Source organism: Theropithecus gelada, chromosome 9, assembly GCF_003255815.1.
Source record: "Theropithecus gelada isolate Dixy chromosome 9, Tgel_1.0, whole genome shotgun sequence".
Classification (NCBI taxonomy): domain Eukaryota; kingdom Metazoa; phylum Chordata; class Mammalia; order Primates; family Cercopithecidae; genus Theropithecus; species Theropithecus gelada.
The window spans coordinates 7,498,078-7,516,044 of NC_037677.1; the positions used below are offsets into that span (position 1 = coordinate 7,498,078).

The 17,967-nt window shown below is 45.0% G+C and overlaps 1 protein-coding gene across 1 annotated transcript in view; it reads right to left on the bottom strand.

The window, feature by feature from the left end:
• The window catches only part of ITIH5 (inter-alpha-trypsin inhibitor heavy chain family member 5), a 100,520-nt gene extending 82,870 nt beyond the window's left edge, over positions 1-17,650 (bottom strand). The window contains exons 1-2 of the mRNA XM_025397285.1: positions 17,461-17,650; positions 5,978-6,022 (exon numbers count right to left, since the gene is read on the bottom strand). Coding sequence (XP_025253070.1) covers positions 5,978-6,022; positions 17,461-17,550 — 135 coding nt within the window. The 5' untranslated portion in view covers positions 17,551-17,650. The remainder of the gene's footprint in view (positions 1-5,977; positions 6,023-17,460) is intronic.
• Between the last annotated feature and the right edge of the window lie 317 nt (positions 17,651-17,967).

The window sequence follows — 17,967 nt, forward strand, 5'->3', positions numbered from 1 at the left end:
GGAAAATAGTGGCAAAAAAAATCTTCCTGTGACATAAGATAATTTCTTCATTATTTTTTCCTACAAAGGCAACACAGATGGAAAAGTCATTTGAGGCAGGGAGTGTCTTAATTGCTCAAGGGATCCAAGCTTTGGGTATGACTCATGTGAGGCACTTAAAATCAAGCCACCCGAGGACGTCCTGAGTCACCCAAGATGCCATCTGGAAATGTGGTGGAGGAACGGTTGGGACAGCCTTTGCTAGCACTCAGGCCACAGTGCCTCTTCCTAGAATATTAACCTTTCATTGTTTTCTTTCAGTCTAACCATTCTTTAGCAACCATTAGAAGTCGTTATGGAGGTGGGAGAGAACTCAGAAGGCTGGAGCGTGGCAGTTGGCTGACTCTACACTCCAAATCTCTACTAACCCTTAATGCTTCTCCTTTCTAAGAAAAACAATACAGGGCCAGGCGTGGTGGCTCATGCCTGTAATCCCGGCACTTTGGGAGACTGAGGTTGGTGGATCACCTGAGGTCAGGAGTTTGAGACTAGCCTGGCCAACATGGTGAAATCCCATCTCTACTAAAAATGCAAAAAATTAGCTGGGTGTGGTGACAGGAACCCGTAATCCCAGCTACTCAGGAGGCTAAGGCAGGAGAATCACTTGAACCCGGGAAGAGGAGGTTGCAGTGAGCCGAGATCATGCCATTGTACTCCAGCCTGGGTGAGGGTGACAGGGGCAAAACTCCATTTCAAAAAAAAAAAAAAAAAAATACAGCCCATGTTGTTTTTGAATGAAACAGAAGACAAAGGTACTTCCCTGACTGCTGGATTTACCACCTCGGGGAAATCATTTTACCCCTCTGTAGACAGGAAATGGCATCGGTTCTGAATCACCTACTTGTGCTAATATAGTCTACTTAGTGATGTTTCATTATATTTAGAGGAGAAGGAAAACAAAATGCCATTTTTATTTTTGTATAAGAAAGGCGCCCCCCCCCCACCCCATTCCATACATTTCCTGAACAGGATGCCCCACAATGGTCAGAGTTGGGCACAGGCACAGACACACATATGACTAGTCCTCAGTGAGGTATGACGCCCAGAGTCATGCTACCTGCTGTACTGACCATATTTTCTTGTTGTCGATATTCTTGACGCTCTGGCATTTGGAGCTTTGATCCTGGAAAGACCGTCCCTCCCAGGGCTGGCTCCTTCCTAGGAACAGCAGACAACCCTGCTGCAAGCACACCTTTGATACATAAACCGACCAATCCAGAGCCACACATCCAACCATCTCCCATAGCAAACTCACGCACCTCGGCTGGGCGCCGTGGCTCACGCCTGTAATCCCAGCACTTTGGGAGGGTAGGGCAGGTGAATCACCCGAGGTCAGGAGTTTGAGACCAGCCTGGCCAACATGGCAAAACCCGTCTCTACTAAAAATATGAAAATTAGCCCAGCGCAGTGATGTGCGCCTGTAATCCCAGGTACTCAGGAGGCCTCTAATCCCAGGTACTCGGGAGACTGAGGCACGAGACTCACTTGAACCCGGGAGGTGGAGGTTGCAGTGAACCGAGATCGTGCCACTGCACTCCAGCCTGGGTCACAGAGTGAGCCTCTGTCTCAAAAAAATAATAATAATAATAAATAAAACTTATGTACAAAGCCAATACTCCTCCTATCCTAAATCTCTCCAGGATGAAGTACCTGACAACTAGGGACCATCCCTACAGCCAATCCTAAACCTCCTCAGCCTACCTACTACCCCGCCTTGCCCATTTCTTCCCATGAAAACCCCAATGTAGGCTCTGAGACACATACTTTCCTCTGCACCTTCTGCTCCTGGCCCACCCTGGCGCCTCCCCATGCGTCCTGGGATGGTGCGCTGTCGCCCCTGCCTCCAGTGATCTGTGAGTGTGAAAATCCTCCTTCACGTCAGTCATTTCTGTGTCTGCGTATCTTACCACACTCGACAGAAACAAGCCCTGAGCACAAACTGTACAACACCCGCTGCACAGCAGACGCCAAGACAGACCCTGCAGTCAGGAGGTTAAATGATGGCAGAGAATCATCTTGGGAAACCCAGGCCAGGATCCGTTCAGCACCATGGAAACTCACACACAAAGATGCCCCTGCTTTCCAAAGAGTAAATATTTTGCGTGTATGTGATGCCAGGGAGCTTCATAAAAAGGGTATCTAATTAATTCAGAATAAAATCAAACAAATTCCTGCGGTCCTGGCAATGTTACGGGAGTACCAGCTGTTGCCATCCACATTCTATTCATTAATTCAAGCACAGAACACTCAGAGAATGGCAACTGGAGGGAGATGGCAAGAATGCAGGCTAGAAGGAGACTCATAGGATGAACTGAGCTCCAGAGGCAAACAGGAGGAGCATCACGCAGGGTCACACACGTCCTTGGAGCTTATCCCACGGGTGATGTGGAGTCACTGGAGACGTGCACGCAAGAGAGTGATGCGCCAGGTCTACCACTGGAAAGATCATTCTAGTACCGACTGGATGGTCAATAAAGTTCATGTTAAAAATTCATGATACTTGTAAAAGTAACACTTTCAAAATTCTAAGAAATTTCTAAGAAAAACCTAAGAGGTTGTATAAATGGTCTAAGCCAAGGAGTTAAGAAAATCTTTGTACACTTAGAGGCTAAATGTACAAAGCCTCTTTTTCCTTTCCTTTGAAAGGAAAACATAAACTGCTTATTACTTAGGAACTGAGCACTTTTACGTGGCAAACATACCAGAAAGCAAGTTAATAAATGACAGATTTAGAGAGGAAATCTTCCAATTTAGAAGACGGAAGGTATCTATAACATACAAAGGTCTCTGATAAATTGACAATGAGATAGATAAAAAAACACAATAGAAACATGGGCAAAGGACCTGAAAAAAAAAAAAAAAAGCAATTCACAGAACAACTCTGAATGGCTAACAAATATAATTTAAAATGTCCAAATCCTTGTTATGGAGAATGGTTTGAGCAATAAAAGAAAAAAATTCCAAATTCGTACATAGTCAGGGAAAGGCAAGTTAAAGGAACAATGAGATATCACTTCCTAAGTAAGAGACTGACAAATTAAAAAGAGTAATTATATCAGCCAGGCGCCATGGCTCACGCCTGTAATCCCAGCACTTTGGGAGGCTGAGGCGGGTGGATCATGAGGTCAAGAGATCGAGACCATCCTGGCTAACACAGTGAAACCCCATCTCTACTAAAAACACAAAAAATTAGCCGGGCGTGGTGGTGGGCACCTGTAGTCCCAACTACTCAGGAGGCTGAAGCAAGAGAATGGCATGAACCTGGGAGGCAGAGCTTGCAGTGAGCCAAGATCGCACCACTGCACTCCAGCCTGGGTGGCAGAGCAAGACTCCATCTCAAAAAAAAAAAAAAAAAGAGTAATTATATCGATTGCTTACAGAAATGTGTGTATTCATCATTGCTGATAGATATGGTATGAATACAGATAGTGTTAAGAGTAATTGTATTCAAAAATTAATCTGACATCTATCAAAAAAGAAAAAAAAAGGTTGTTTTTGAGACACAGTCTTGCTCTGTTGCCCAAGCTGGAGTGCAGTGGCGCGATCTCAACTCACTGCAACCTACGCCTCCCAGGTTCAAGCAATCCTCCTGCCTCAGCCTCCCGAGTATCTGAGATTACAGGCATGCGCTACCACATTTGGCACATTTGTGTATTTTTTAGTAGAGACGGGGTTTCACCATGTTAGCCAGGCTGGTACCAAACTCCAGACCTCAGGTGATTCACCCCCCTCGGCCTCCCAAACTGCTGAGATTACAGGCGTGAGCCACTGAGCCCGGTAAAATTTAAAATGTATATGCACTTTGAATCAGTAATCCTCCTATTGAAAATAAAAGTCATACAATTAAAAGTACCCGCATAAAAGAAGAAATGAAAGCGTTTTTTGAAGCATTGTATACAGGGTGAAAAAACCTGGAAATAAAATTGAGAGTTCATCAGTAGCAGAATGTTTAGTAAATTATAATACATATAAATATAAATACAGATTTAAATACATACAACTGAGAGGCCCATTTGGTGTATTAGTTAAGAGCATGGACTCAGACACTGAACTGCACTCAGATCCTGGCTCTACCACCTCTTCCCAGCTGTGTCATCTTGGGAAAGTTACTCACTCTCTCTGACTCTGTTTTCTCATCTGTAAAATGCCTCAAGTACTTGTTATAAGAGTAATTGAGGGGCAGGCACAGTGGCTCACGCCTGTAATCCCAGCACTTTGAGAGGCCAAGGCAGGGGGATCATCTGAGGTCAGGAGTTCGAGACCAACCTGGCCAACATGGTGAAACCCCGTCTCTACTAAAAATACAAAAATTAGCCAAGTGTGGTGGCGCATGGTTGTAATCCCAGCTACTCAGGAGACTGAGGCAGGAGGATCTCTTGAATCCAGGAGGCAGAGGTTGCCGTGAGCCGAGATCACGCCACTGCACTCCAGCCTGGGCGACAAGAGTGAGACTCCGTAAGCATTCGGTCGGCATGAGCTGTCACATGCACCCATGGTTTTAGAGCAATGATCAGAGGTTTCCCGTGTGCAAATGTACCTCGGGTTCCCCTGCTGCATTCTGTTTCTCAGTGGTACTTGTCATCATCTCAATTATCAGTATGCTTACAATTTACACGTATGTACATATTGCTGGGAGGCTATTCTCCATGAATCTCTGGTGTTTCTGCACAATTTGCAAACAGAGACTCTAGCTGCCTTTGCTGGGAACTACCTTTACAAACGTATAGTGAACAGCCTCAGAAGACAGGTTCCCCCTTCAGGGAAGAAGACAGATTGGCTTAATGTGCAGAATAATAAAGCAAATATCTCCCTCCAGGAGCAAAGCCCCGGCAGGCTTAGTGCTCATTATTAAAGAGTCAAGTTCCCTAAGTTAAGGGCTCCTTTCACACAATGCGAACCAACTGCATGGCAGATGTCATCTGGCCATCTCCATCACCTTCTGGGAACTGGGCTGGGGCAATGGCACACATGCTTTGACTACTGCTGTTACTGTGAGTAATAAATTGTCCTTTGTCTCTGATCCAGGAGTCTCCTGTTTTCTGCTGGCATCCATGAAATGGTAACAAACTAGCTTATTAGCTTGTAAGTAGCTTTAATCTCAGCCCCTCAACAATTCTTGACATGTTTATGTACATATATGATTGTCTAGGATTATGTGAACATGGAGAAAACGTGAAAGAAGGAATACTAGGCTAATGAATTTGGGGTAACAGGAGGCAAGATTGGGAGGATCAGAAGAAGGAAAGGAGATAAGAAAGCCAAGCAAAAAAAATTTTTTTTTAGATCCAAAATCTCAATCCAAACAAGGATGGTCATGATCGTGATATTGGTAATGACAAGAAATCTGAATTCACTCAAACACCAGCCAGGTGCAGGGAGGGCTAGGGTAAATGCCTCAGCAGAGTCTAAAGGCATGTCTCTACATTTTGATATTTCGCTCCATGCACAGCAGTAAGGAAGAACTGAGGTCGTTTCAAATAAGCTCTTAGAGTTACTGACCCTTTGCCCAAGTCCCAATCTCTTAGCCTCCAGCATGCATTGAGAGCCTGTCCAACTTTCATCACGTGATGCTTTAGCCTACAAATGTGAATTCTTTGGTTGCTTTAGTTGTTTACTTCACAACAAAGCTCTTATTTCCTGGGTAAGGATGTCATAAAAATAAATAAAAGTTATATTTAGGCTTTAAAAAAAATAAGCCTGCAAAGACCTTTGTGTTTATAGTCCTACTGAAATAATCAGGTCTCCTTCCAGAAAAAAGAAAAAAAAATCCCCTTAAAGAAAGCCTTATAAAAGAGTCAGCTATGCTGCTTCATCTCAGAATTTTTCTACAAGCAGCTTTATATGTTTTGGAGGATCTGCACGCAAAGTGGATACCTGGTTCAAAATAAATAGAAGGATGAGGGAATGGGCTTTCAAGATGCACCATGAATATACCTACCAGCCTCTGCAACAGTCTGACTTGCCTCGGGACCCTGAGTCCATCCTATAAAAGAGAAGAGACTGTTAAAAAGGTGATTTAAAAAAAAAAAAAAGAGAAGAGACATGAAATATGATTGTGAGGTCATTCTTACATGAGTTATTCAAGGGGGTTAAAATCTATTCAAATTCACCAAAAGCCCTATCTATCCTGAAAAGCAGTTTTGACTTTTTTCAGGGAGTTTGTTTCCAGGCCAGAATTAGAATTCAGCCCTGTCAGATCTGGCTGACTCTTAATCCATAACATCACTCTACCTCGTCACCTCATTCTTCTCTCTGTAAGAGGAGATGGATGAAATGACAGGAACAAAAAGATTGAGTATTTGTATTCTGTTTCATTTTATTTGGGACTTCAAGTTAAACTCTTTGCTACTGTGTCTATTACAATAAGTACAGGTATTCAGTCTTAATTCCAATGGGCTCACTATTCAACTTAAAACTCCAGGAAACTCTGGAAGCAAAACTGAACTTATCTTGAATTTTCTTCATTGTGTCTTTTCTGGATGATTTCTTATATTCTTCCGCATGCAGGGGAGGGATGTGGGAAAGTGATAAAATCATCTTTTTCTTTTTCTTTTTTTTTTTTTTTGACATGGCCTCGCTCTACAGCTCAAGTTGGAGTGCGGTGCTGCGATCATAGCTCAGTGCAGCCCCAACCTCCCTGGCTCAAGCCATCCCCCGACTCCAAGCAGCTGGGACTGCAGGCATGAGCCACCATGTTGGGCTCACTTTTGTATTTTTTGTAGAGACAGGGTCTCGCTATGTTGCACAGGCTGATCTCAAACTCCTGGGTTCAAGCGAACTTCTCACCTCAGCCTCTCAAAGTGCTGAGATTACAGGCATGAGCCACTGTGCCCAGCCAAAAATTATATTTTTAAAAACTCATTAATAATTAATTAACTAGCCCCTCTGGACTAATTTAAAGGTCTTAGCTGGTTATATGGACGTCACTCATGGCAAATCTCATTAACTAATAGAAGTGTAAACTAATATTGCTGGGAGTAATAAGTTTTCCTTCCTTTCTGGAGAGCAGTTTTACAATGTAGATCAAAAACGTAAGAAATATGCCTAGACTTCATGTCTATGTTTTTTGTTTGTTTTTTGAGACAGAGTCTCCCTCTGTTGCCCAGGCTGGAGTGCTATGGCACGGTCTTGGCTCACTGCAACCTCTGCCTCCCAGGTTCAAGCAACTCTCCTGTCTCAGCCTCCCATATAGCTGGGATTACAGGTGCCTGCCACCATGCCCCACTAATTTTTTGCATTTTTAGTAGAGATGGGGTTTCACCATGTTGGCCAGGCTGACCTCGAACTCTTGACCTCATGATTTGCCTGCCTCGGCCTCCCAAAGCGCTGGGATTACAGGTGTGAGTCACCGTGCCCAGCCTTTTTTTTTCTTTCTTTCTTTTTTCTTTTTTTTGAGACGGAGTCTTGCTCTCTTGCCCAGGCTGGAGTGCAGTGACACCATCTCGGCTCACTGCAATCTCCGCCTCCCAGGTTCAAGCAATTCCCCTGCCTTAGCCTCCTGAGTAGCTGGACTACAGATGCGCACCACCACACACGGCTAATTTTATTTTTGTATTTTAGTAGAGACGGAGTGTCACCATGTTGGCCAGGATGGTCTGGATTTCTGACCTTGTGATCCACCCGCCTCTGCCTCCCAAAGTGCTGGAATTACAGGCATGAGCCACCGTGCCCGGCCAAGTTTAACTTTTTACGACACTGCCAAACTGTTTTCCAAAGTGGCTGTAACATTTTGCATTCCCACCAGTATGCAATCTTTTAATTTATAAATTCTGCTTACAGAAAAGCATCATAAGGGAGGAAAATACTGATAGAAAAAAAATGAACACAAAAGAAAATTCTTGGCAACTTTTAAAACAATTGCTCATAATTACCAATAGCCTAAAATGCCCTGAAAATGTGGTTCAGTTAAGTAGACTATGATACATTGATTAATGACCACACAGCTACTGAAAATAAGGACCTGCACCTACATTTATTAACATGAATCAACATTCACTTTACTGGACTTCAATGTTGTTCTCCAAATATCTTCCTAGCTCTCTGCCAGAGGAATTAGTCCTTGTGGCTAGATAGTGTCATGTGACTAGTTCTGGCCAATAAATTATGAATGTAAGTAACTTTAGTCCCTTCTGAGCCAAGCATTAAGTTAATGTTCAGTGTTCCAGAACTGCCTTTTCTTCAGCACAGTAATTAGTAATGTTTGGGGTAATGGCTGCTCCATGAAGCCCAAGTTCACAGTGACCAACAGGTGCAGAGCTGCTCCACTGCTGACCCAAGATGGACAAGGTGTATAAGCAAGACGTAGAGTTTGTTATTTAAGACACTGAGAATTGGGGATTGTTGGGTACCACAGCATAACCTAGTCTATTCTGAGAGATATGTTCCTGACACAATTTTAAGTGACGAAATCAGGTAACAAAACACTATATGTAACACGATCCCATTTTTGTTAAGTGTAAGTGTTTTTATGCATAGAATGTGCATCAAAGTGCTAATCAATGGCTGTTACCTTTGATTGACATCTTGTTCTTTAAACTTTTCTGTATTACCTCAAGTCTTAACAAAATGCAGATATTTCCATCTTGAAGACTAAACTATAAGAGAAACTCTTTTAACCTCATTCCCTGCTTTATCTCCCCACCCAAAAATATACATACATTGTAAGTTGCCATTCTAAGCCATTATAGAGTCTACTCTTCAACAGAATATGGGATGGAGAAAAATAGTACAGGATTTAGGCTGACATCCACCCTGACTCCAAGTAAGAACCTATCAATGAAAGAGTCAAACTCTGTAAAATATTTGAAGAGATTTTTTCTGATCCAAATAGCAGTGACCACAGCCCATGACACAGCCCTCAGAAGATCCCGAGAATACATGCCCAAGCTGTCAGGGCGCAGCTGCTTGGTTTTATACATTTTAGAGAGACATGAGACATCAATCAAATACATGTAAGATATACATTGGTTCAGTCCAGAAAGGCGGGACATCTTGAAGGTGGTGGGGGCTTCCAGGTTATACTTAGATGTAAAAGTTTTCTGATTGGCAATTGGTTGGAAGAGTTATCAATAGAAAGGAATCTCTGGGTTATAAGAAGAAATTGTGGAGACCAAAATTTTATCATGCAGATGAAGCCCCCAGGTAGCAGGCTTCAGAGAGAGTCGACTGTGAATGTTTCTTATCAGACTTAAGGTCTGTGTTGATGTTCATGCTGGCGGGGTACGAGGAGGCATGTCGAACCCCACTTCCCAGACCCCCACTTCCCGTGTTGGTCTGAACCAGTCTTTCAGGTTAAACTTAGAGGGCCCTGGCCTAGAGGAGGAAGTCCATCCAGATGGTCATCGGGCCTTCAAATTTTATTCTTGGTTTACAAACCAAACACTTCCTAGGAGTATATTGATTTTGGAATTCTAAAATGAGGTGAGGCTGGGCGCGGTGGCTCATGCCTGTAATCCCAGCACTCTGGGAGCCTGAGGCGAGTGGATCACCTGAAGTCAGGAGTTCAAAACCAACCTGGCCAACATGGCGAAACTACATCTCTGCTTTAAAAAGACAAAAATTAGCTGGGCGTGGTGGCGCACGCCTGTAGTCCCAGCTACTCAGGAGGCTGAGGCAGGATAATCGTTTGAACCCAGGAGGTGGAGGTTGCAGTGAGCCGAGATCATGCCACTGCACTCCAGCCTGGGCGACAATGTGTGAGAGTCCATCTCAAAAAAATAAATAAATAAAAAGTAAAAGTAAATTAATTAATAAAATAAAATAAAATGAGGTGAGATGTACAAGAGACTGTGAAAGGAAGGCCGTCATAGGGACCCTGGGCAAGTTCTTTATCAGTCCTATAGGATCATCTCTGGCCCTTCCCTCCCTAAATTGTGGAATAGCCTGGGGACCACTTAAAATAACTATGGTCAGAAGGAAAGCCCAGCCCCTCTCAGGTATTAAGTTCCCTGATTGATCTAAAGTATTTTCTTTGAAGTTTTCTCTTTTGTAAAATAAGTTTTCCAAGAAAATAAGCATGCTTCAAGGAGAACAAGAGAAGCTGGTTTTTCATTTTTGAGACGACTATCTGATGTCTCAGGGTATCACTATGGCCACACTTCAGTCCAAGTTTCAACTCAGCTTGACCCAGAATCAAAACTTCCCAGTACACATATGTTGCTGGTGCAAGCTAGGATTGGAAATGCAAATGACATTAATATCATCATTGCTTTCAGTTAAGAATTCCCGATCCTTTTTATTGTTTGAGTGTTTTCCCGGTGCCTTTTAAGAAACTAGGGGTGGAGTCTGGGTACAGAAAAGTAACTGACTCCCAGCTTCAGGGCAAAACTACCGTAAATAGTCATCTTAGAGCTTCCACTGACTTCCTGAAGGCCCCAAATCACGGACTTAAGAGATGGTGCTACCCAGCTGTGGTTATTTCTCCAGCATCAGAACAGAAGCTATCCAGACCACAACATTTATTAAGAAAAACGTAAGCCACCATCTCTGCCACCAGGGACCATACTATCTAATTTTCAAAAATATATATACTCACGAAAGCACCATAGACGAAGTAAGTTTTATAAGTTACAAAAGAAATAGATGAAAGAAGAGATCACTATGCTCTTGAGTGACCATGGAAGGATTTATGAAGGAGACAGGGCTAGAGCTTAGCTGTGGAGATGTGTCTTGGAGTGGGATGAAAAGGAAGAAGAACGTTAAAGAGAATCAGATTCAACACAGGAACAATCCTCAGAAAATCAGCTTCATAGACCTGCACCTGCCTCTACCACAAATGGACCCAGCAACGTCACCACCAGGAAACAGAAGGTGAGGTAAAGGCTTCCTTGGCACAAGCATGTGGCAGTAACATCAACAGAGCTGTGGAGGGTGGAAGCTCCAAACCTATCCCGTTATCAACTAGTGCAACTATAGGTGGAAAAAAGAAACCTGCCAGTGCTGCTTAAGTGTTTATAATTTGACTGATAGAGGTTCTGTTCTTCGTCCCAGAATCCATCAGAGCATCAGATCATGACTGAGGGAGGAAGAAAGATAGGTACTTGAGTCATCTCAAGAGTCCATCCATGGGAAAGAATGGGAGGCAGGAGGAGAGAAACTAAACCTAATTATTGAGTATAGACACTCCACCTTTGGTATGGATGCTTTAATGACCCAGCTGACTTAAAGAGAGAGGTAAAGGCAAGGTTCACATCATCCACTCTTCCTTTTGAGCTGTAACATTGTATCTGTGACTCTGGGTCCAATAACACAGGCGTCCCCGGGGTGTGGACAGGTGCTGGCTGGTGGCCCATTAGGAATCGGGCCACAGAGCAGGTGAGCAGTGGGCGAGCCCGCATTACCGCCTCAGCTCTGCCTCCTAATGCTTCAGGCACTAAATTCTCATAGGAGGCAAACCCTAATGTGAACTGTGCACGCAAGCGATCTAGGTTGCGTGCTCCTTATGAGATTCTTACTAATGCCTGATGATTTTAGGCAGAACAATTTCATCCTAAAACCATCTCTCCCACCCTCAGTCCACAGAAAACTTGTTTTCCACGAAACCGGTCCCCGGTGCTAAAAAGGTTGGGGACTGCTGCCATAATGGATTCAAGAGCCATTACACGGAGGCCAGCTTCAGCCAAACACCTTCAACTGACTGAAGTCACGAGTTCCTAGAGGGATCTGTACGAGGAATTTATCCACCACCTGGCCCCATTCGTCTGAGGGCATTCTGAAATGCTGAAACCAAAACCGAGAAACTGAAGAGCCAATTACCTTAGAGATCTGCTATAGGACCTAGAACGGAACCAAGGGCTAGATGTTGGAAAGTCACTGAGATGCCATTTATCATGTGGGCTGAGAACAGTCAGTCTGAGAATATTCCTGTTTGGGTAATTCTATATCACCCACCCAAAATTTTTCTTCCTTGAAAGTAATGCTGCTGTCAGTTGTTTAGCTATTAACCATTTGCAATTTGGGGTGCCTATCACCTTGGTAATGGAAGAAGAAACTTGATATTCCAGCTAAAATTCCAATTTCCAGGAAGATTTTTTTTAAGTTTTTTTTGAGACAGAGTTTCCACTCACACCACCCAGGCTGGAGTGCAGTGGTGTGATCATGGCTCACTGCAGCCTTGACTACCCGGGCTCAGGTGATCCTCCCACCTCAGCCTCCCAAGTACCTGGGACGACAGGTGCACACCACCATGTTTTTGTATTTTTAGTAGATGTGGGGTTTCAACCATGTTGTCCAGGCTGGTCTTGAACTCCTGGGCTCAAGCCATCTGCCCACCTCAACCTCCCAAACTGCTGGGATTACAGGTGTGAACCACTGTGCCCGCCCGATTAAAATTTTTTAAAAGCAACTGCCATTAGACAAGTCACCCTGCTTGTTTTCTTTACCTATAAAATATCAGGAGCCGGGCGTGGTGGCTCATGCCTGTAAACCCAGCACTTTGGGAGGTCAAGGCAGGCCGATCATCTGAGATCAGGAGTTCGAGACCAACCTGGCCAACATGGTAAAACCCCGTCTCTACAAAAATACAAAAATTATTCAGGCGTGGTGGTGCATGCCTAGAGTCCCAGCTACTTGGGAGGCTGAGGCAGGAGAATCACTTGAACCCAGGAGGCAGAGGTTGCAGTGAGCCGAGATCACACCACTGCACTCCAGCCTGGGCAACAAAGTGAGACTGTCTTTAAAAAAAAAAAAAAAAAAGAGGCCAGGCACGGTGGCTCACGCCTGTAATCCCAGCACTTTGGGAGGCCGAGGAGGGTGGATCACGAGGTCAGGAGATCGAGACCATCCTGGCGAACACAGTGAAATCCCGTCTCTACTAAAAATACAAAAAAAATTAGCCGGGCATGGTGGTGGGCGCCTGTAGTCCCAGCTTCTAGGGAGGCTGAGGCAAGAGAATGGCGTGAACCCAGGAGGCGGCGGAGCTTGCAGTGAGCAGAGATTGCGCCACCGCACTACAGCCTGGGTGACAGAGTGAGACTCTGTCTCAAAAAAAAAAAAGAGAGAGAGAGAGAGAGAAGAAAAATTAGGGAACTGGATGTTGCTTGTGGGAAAATAATGAGTGGTTTGGAACCCTCCTCCCAAAAAAACCCCTCAGGTCTTCATCCTCTGGCCCCCATCTTCCTAAATCAACCTATTCTACTGTTCCTCACATCCAGAAACACCTGCCTGGCATTCCCAGCAGCGACCCTGAGGACATGATGAGCGAGATCTCCTTATATTTGAGCATCCGAGGACTGGGGAAAGTGCTAGTTACGAACACCAAGTCACACACAGCTCATCACCCAGTTCTCAGGACTTCCCCACCCTTCCTTTCCGCCCTCAAGAAATGGCAAATGGCTGCTTTGGGAGTGACCAAATCTCTGGAATTTCTCCCACAGCATACTCCTTCCGCACTCTGCCCTACAAACTCATTTCAACAATCCAGCCCTGCACATAAGGGAGGCATTATTGAGTGGCCTGAAGCTTACAAAATCTTTCACTGGCTTTGTTTTTTAAAGAGTTAAAAAAAAAAAAAAAAAGCTCTCTTGATTTTTGTTGCTTCCCCGCCCCCCCAAAAAATGCAAAGATTTGCTTCTGAGTGAGAATTTATAAGAAATTAAAAATCTGGAAATGTCCAATTCAGGGAATGAGAAATGTATCACCACAATAGATGTTTGAATTACAACTAGCATGTTTTGCACCCCACCTCTGTGCCATGAGCTACAAATATAAATCACATTTAAACAAGTTCAACTAAATTATAAAAGTGAACGTGGCTTGCTCTTTGAAGGATTTGCTGAGAGCACCAGCTTTGGTGTTCGGCACACCTGCACTCCAATCCAGGCTTTGCACGTAGTAGGTTGTCACTTCTCAGAAAGGACTTCCTGGTTGTCCTTTGTCAAATAAGTACATTGAGACGTTACAGCGGTAGTCAGAGACTTAACTAGGCTATGCATAAATGCAGCTAATATTACCTAAGTGTTTACTATATGCAAATGCTTTGCCTGAATTAACTCATTTAATCCTCAAACAACTGTAAAAGCAGAAGTGTGTTATTTTTATAAAAATGTAATTGTTATTTAGACGCTAATAAAACATAAGCTCCAGGACCCCTCACTTGTGCAAGCCTCTAAAAATGAGTGGTATTTGTGGTGCCTGTCAGATTGTCAAAATGTGTAATTTGTTGTGCTTTATCATTCTAAATGAATGGTCCTTTTAGCACCTAATTTTGTAGTCATAATTTGATACTTTTTTCCTTCAAGAGGGTCCTGCAAATTGTGTACTTTACTCTCCTCCCAAAGCCTAGATCCACCCCTGCCTATGCAGTAGGAATTATTAACAATTCTGTCTCGCAGATGATGAAACTGAGGCCCAGAGAGGTTAAGTGACTTGCCCAGGTACACACAGCCTGTAAGTGATGAGGCCCAGATTAGAACCCAGGCAGTCTGGCACCACATGGAGTGCTCAACCAGAAAACATTATTGCCTCTTATTATTTTCACATAAAGCTCCTAGCAAGCTCCCTGAGACACTGGGACATTACAGATACTCAATAACTGGTGGCTTTTGCTATTTTGTCAATCTAAAACTGCTTTGATAATAATGGGAATATAACTCTATCTTTATTTAAAGACACCATATAAATGTCAGCTAACAAAACAGATGACTCTATAGCAGACAGTTTTTACACAAGGGACTTTCTTTTAAATACTAATTTCCCAAAATATCCTTTAAAAATACTACTGTTCAAAGTGTGCGGCTGGGCACAATGGCTTATGCCTGTAATACCAGCACTTTGAGAGGCCAGGGCAGGCAGATCATTTGAGCTCAGGAGTTTAAGACCAGCCTGGTCAACGTGATGAAACCCCGTCTCTGTTAAAAATATAAAAATTAGCCGGGCGTGGTGGAGTGCACCTGTAATCCCATCTGCTTGGGAGGTTGAGGCATGAGAATCACTTGACTCCGGGAGCCAGAGGCTGCAGAGAGCAGAGAGCCCACCACTGCACTCCAGCCTGGGTGACACAGCAAGATTCTGTCGCAAAAAAAAAAAAAAAAGTGTGGTCCATGGACCACCTGCATCAGAATCATCTGCGTCCCATCCCAAACCTAATGGATCTAAACCAATGGAAGTGGAACTCACGAAGCTAAATGTTTAATGAACACCCCAAGTGACTTTTTCCCCCCGAAGGGTGAAAACCATTGCTTTTAGGAGTCATTCCACTACGGGTGACTAAGTGCCCATTGTCTACAGATGGGGTGGAGCGTGAGAGGTGAAGGAACTTGAATCTAAGGTGTTACTGGTATATTTCCAATTACAGGTGAATGACAAATAACTGCAATGCAAGTTAATAGTCATATTCAGCTATATGAACATTTGCATAAGATTTGCATAGACTTACATTTTAAAAATTAAGTTTACATACAATTTTAAAGACCATAATGATTGAGAAGAGAGCGCTCATTACATTCTCAGGTTCTGTTCTAAGATGTAAGTATATTAATTGTTTCACCTTTCAAAATCCTAACTAAGTAATTGCATCATCCCCATACAGAGAAAGAGGCTTACAAATGTTGACTCCTCAGTAAGTGCAGACCCAAGATTTGAACCCAGAAATCTGGTGCCAAAGCCCATGCCCTCAAACCCTATATCACAAAAACTAAATATAAAAAAGAATGGATTAGGGATAAAAGATAAAATTGCAAGTTCATAGAAATTTCTACCTTGGATTTTTTTTCCTGATTTAGTCATTTCCAAGATAAATAGATATTGTGCTGGGTTGAAGACAGCATGAAATCACTAAAATAAGTCCAAGCCATGTTTTTCTATGACGGAAAGCCCAGAGACTATGAAGCCTACTTGAGCTTGTAGATGTTAGAGTTTAAACGGTCTTCCTAGTTTAGACACAGAATCTTTGTTTCAGTCCATCCCACACTCTCCTATCTCCACGCCCCCAACAAAGTTTCAAGATCTTTACCCTAAATTCCTTCACTCAGCACTTCAGCAGCAGGAGTCTAAGACTATGGCCAGCATTAAGTGCTGACAACGTTTTAAGCACTGGGGTGTCATAATTCATTCAGTCCTCACAACCCTATCATTTCTCCACATTTCACAGAAGAGGAATGTAAGGCCGAAAGGACATTGCCCAGGGTCCCAGAGCTGATAAGTGACAGGATCAAGAATCAAGTGGTCCCAGACATCCTGGCACCAAGCCCATGCCTTCAGCCATCTACTAAAACATCTCCCAGTTATTGAGTGCCCACTGTATACCAGGTGCTTAACACAAACTAGCGGAGTCCTTGCAAGTTTGCTCAAAAAGAGCCGCATTCCCTGCCCTGACCAACAAGGACGTGAAGGCTCTGAGAGATTAAAGGTCTTGCCCAGAACACACAACTAAGTAGAGCCCAGCCTGTCTCTTTGCATCCAAAGCCTGCACTTTTCCAACACCACTACGATGCCTCCTGGGATTTTCATCAGCTATTCCCTCCCTAGAGGGAAGCATCATTACTACCACTTTACTGTTAAGCACATTCACAAGACAGAGAGCATGAAGATAACTATCTTCATGCTTAGGCAGTTGGTCTTCAAAACTGCTCTTCAAAACAGGGCCTAGAAAAGGGAGAAAAGGTCCGCCTATTTGTACCTTCCTCCCACCATGCACGAACACGCTGGAAGCTAAACGGCTTAAATATTTAAATGGCATGTGTGTGAACAGCACTTCTACTTTATGACAGGGTCATGTTGCGCATTATATCTCAATGCTATTTGTGTGAACCCGTTTCATACTTTTTAAAGACAAATTGCCTGTCTATTCATCATTTTATTGACGTTTCATATTTGCAGGTTTTATTCGCCTGTGAGGTTAAGACATTTAAAACACAAATCCTGACAAACGCACAGACCAGCAACTCAAGGAACTCAGATGCTTTGGTTCTCGGTGCTGGCCACCTTTAAATGCTAAATCACCCGTAGTCACTAAACGGGAAAGTCGTGTTCTCCCCGTTTTCAGATGGGAAAAGCTGAGGCTGCCAGGAGGCTAGAACTCCTCTCAGATTGCCTTTCTCCCTGGATCAACCCGGAATGATGATAACAGCAGACTGCCCCCCACGCGTGGTAAGGAAAAAACCCTGTAATTATAATAACTTTTGGAGCTGCCTCAGAAATTAACAACGACGAACAGAAATCTGCACAATGAACAGGAGCCAAGAAGAAAAACGCGGCTCCGCAGGACAAGTCCCGGGCACAGTTCTGCAGGAAGCCTCAGGCCAGATCAGGCACCGCGGCTCACACAGAGGTGACCCACAAGTGACCCACAGAGGGGGACCCCTGGGCCTCCGGTGGGGGCCTGGGCTGCGGTCGAAGGGGGCCCGGGCAGAAGCCCCGAGGCCGGGGCGGCGGAGGGAAGGGGGCGGCCGCGCCCGGGCCCCGGCTCCCGGCGGCTCCACTTACTTGCTCCGTAGAGTGGCCCCAGCTCTGCGCCTCTTCCTGCGACCCCACACACAGGGACAGCCCCAGGCACAGCCCCAGCAGCAGGAGCATGGCGGAGCGAGGGCGCGGGACGCTCGGGGACCCGGCGGGACGCGCTTTGCAGCGCCCAGGGCTCCTGCCACTGCGGGACGCGCTCGGGGCCGCCCACCCCACGGTCCCAGCCCGGACCCCGCCCACCCCGCGGTCCCCTCCTGGACCCCGCCTACCCCGATCCCAGTCCGGACCCCGCCCACCCCGCGGTCCCCTCCTGGACCCCACCTACCCCGGTCCCAGTCCGGACCCCGCCCACCCCGCGGTCCCCTCCTGGACCCCGCCCACCCCGGTCCCAGTCCGGACCCCGCCCACCCTGCGGTCCCCTCCTGGACCCCGCCCACCCCACGGTCCCAGTCCGGACCCCGCCCACCCCGGTCCCAGTCCGGACCCCGCCCACCCCGCAGTCCCCTCCTGGACTCAACTCTCCCACCCCCA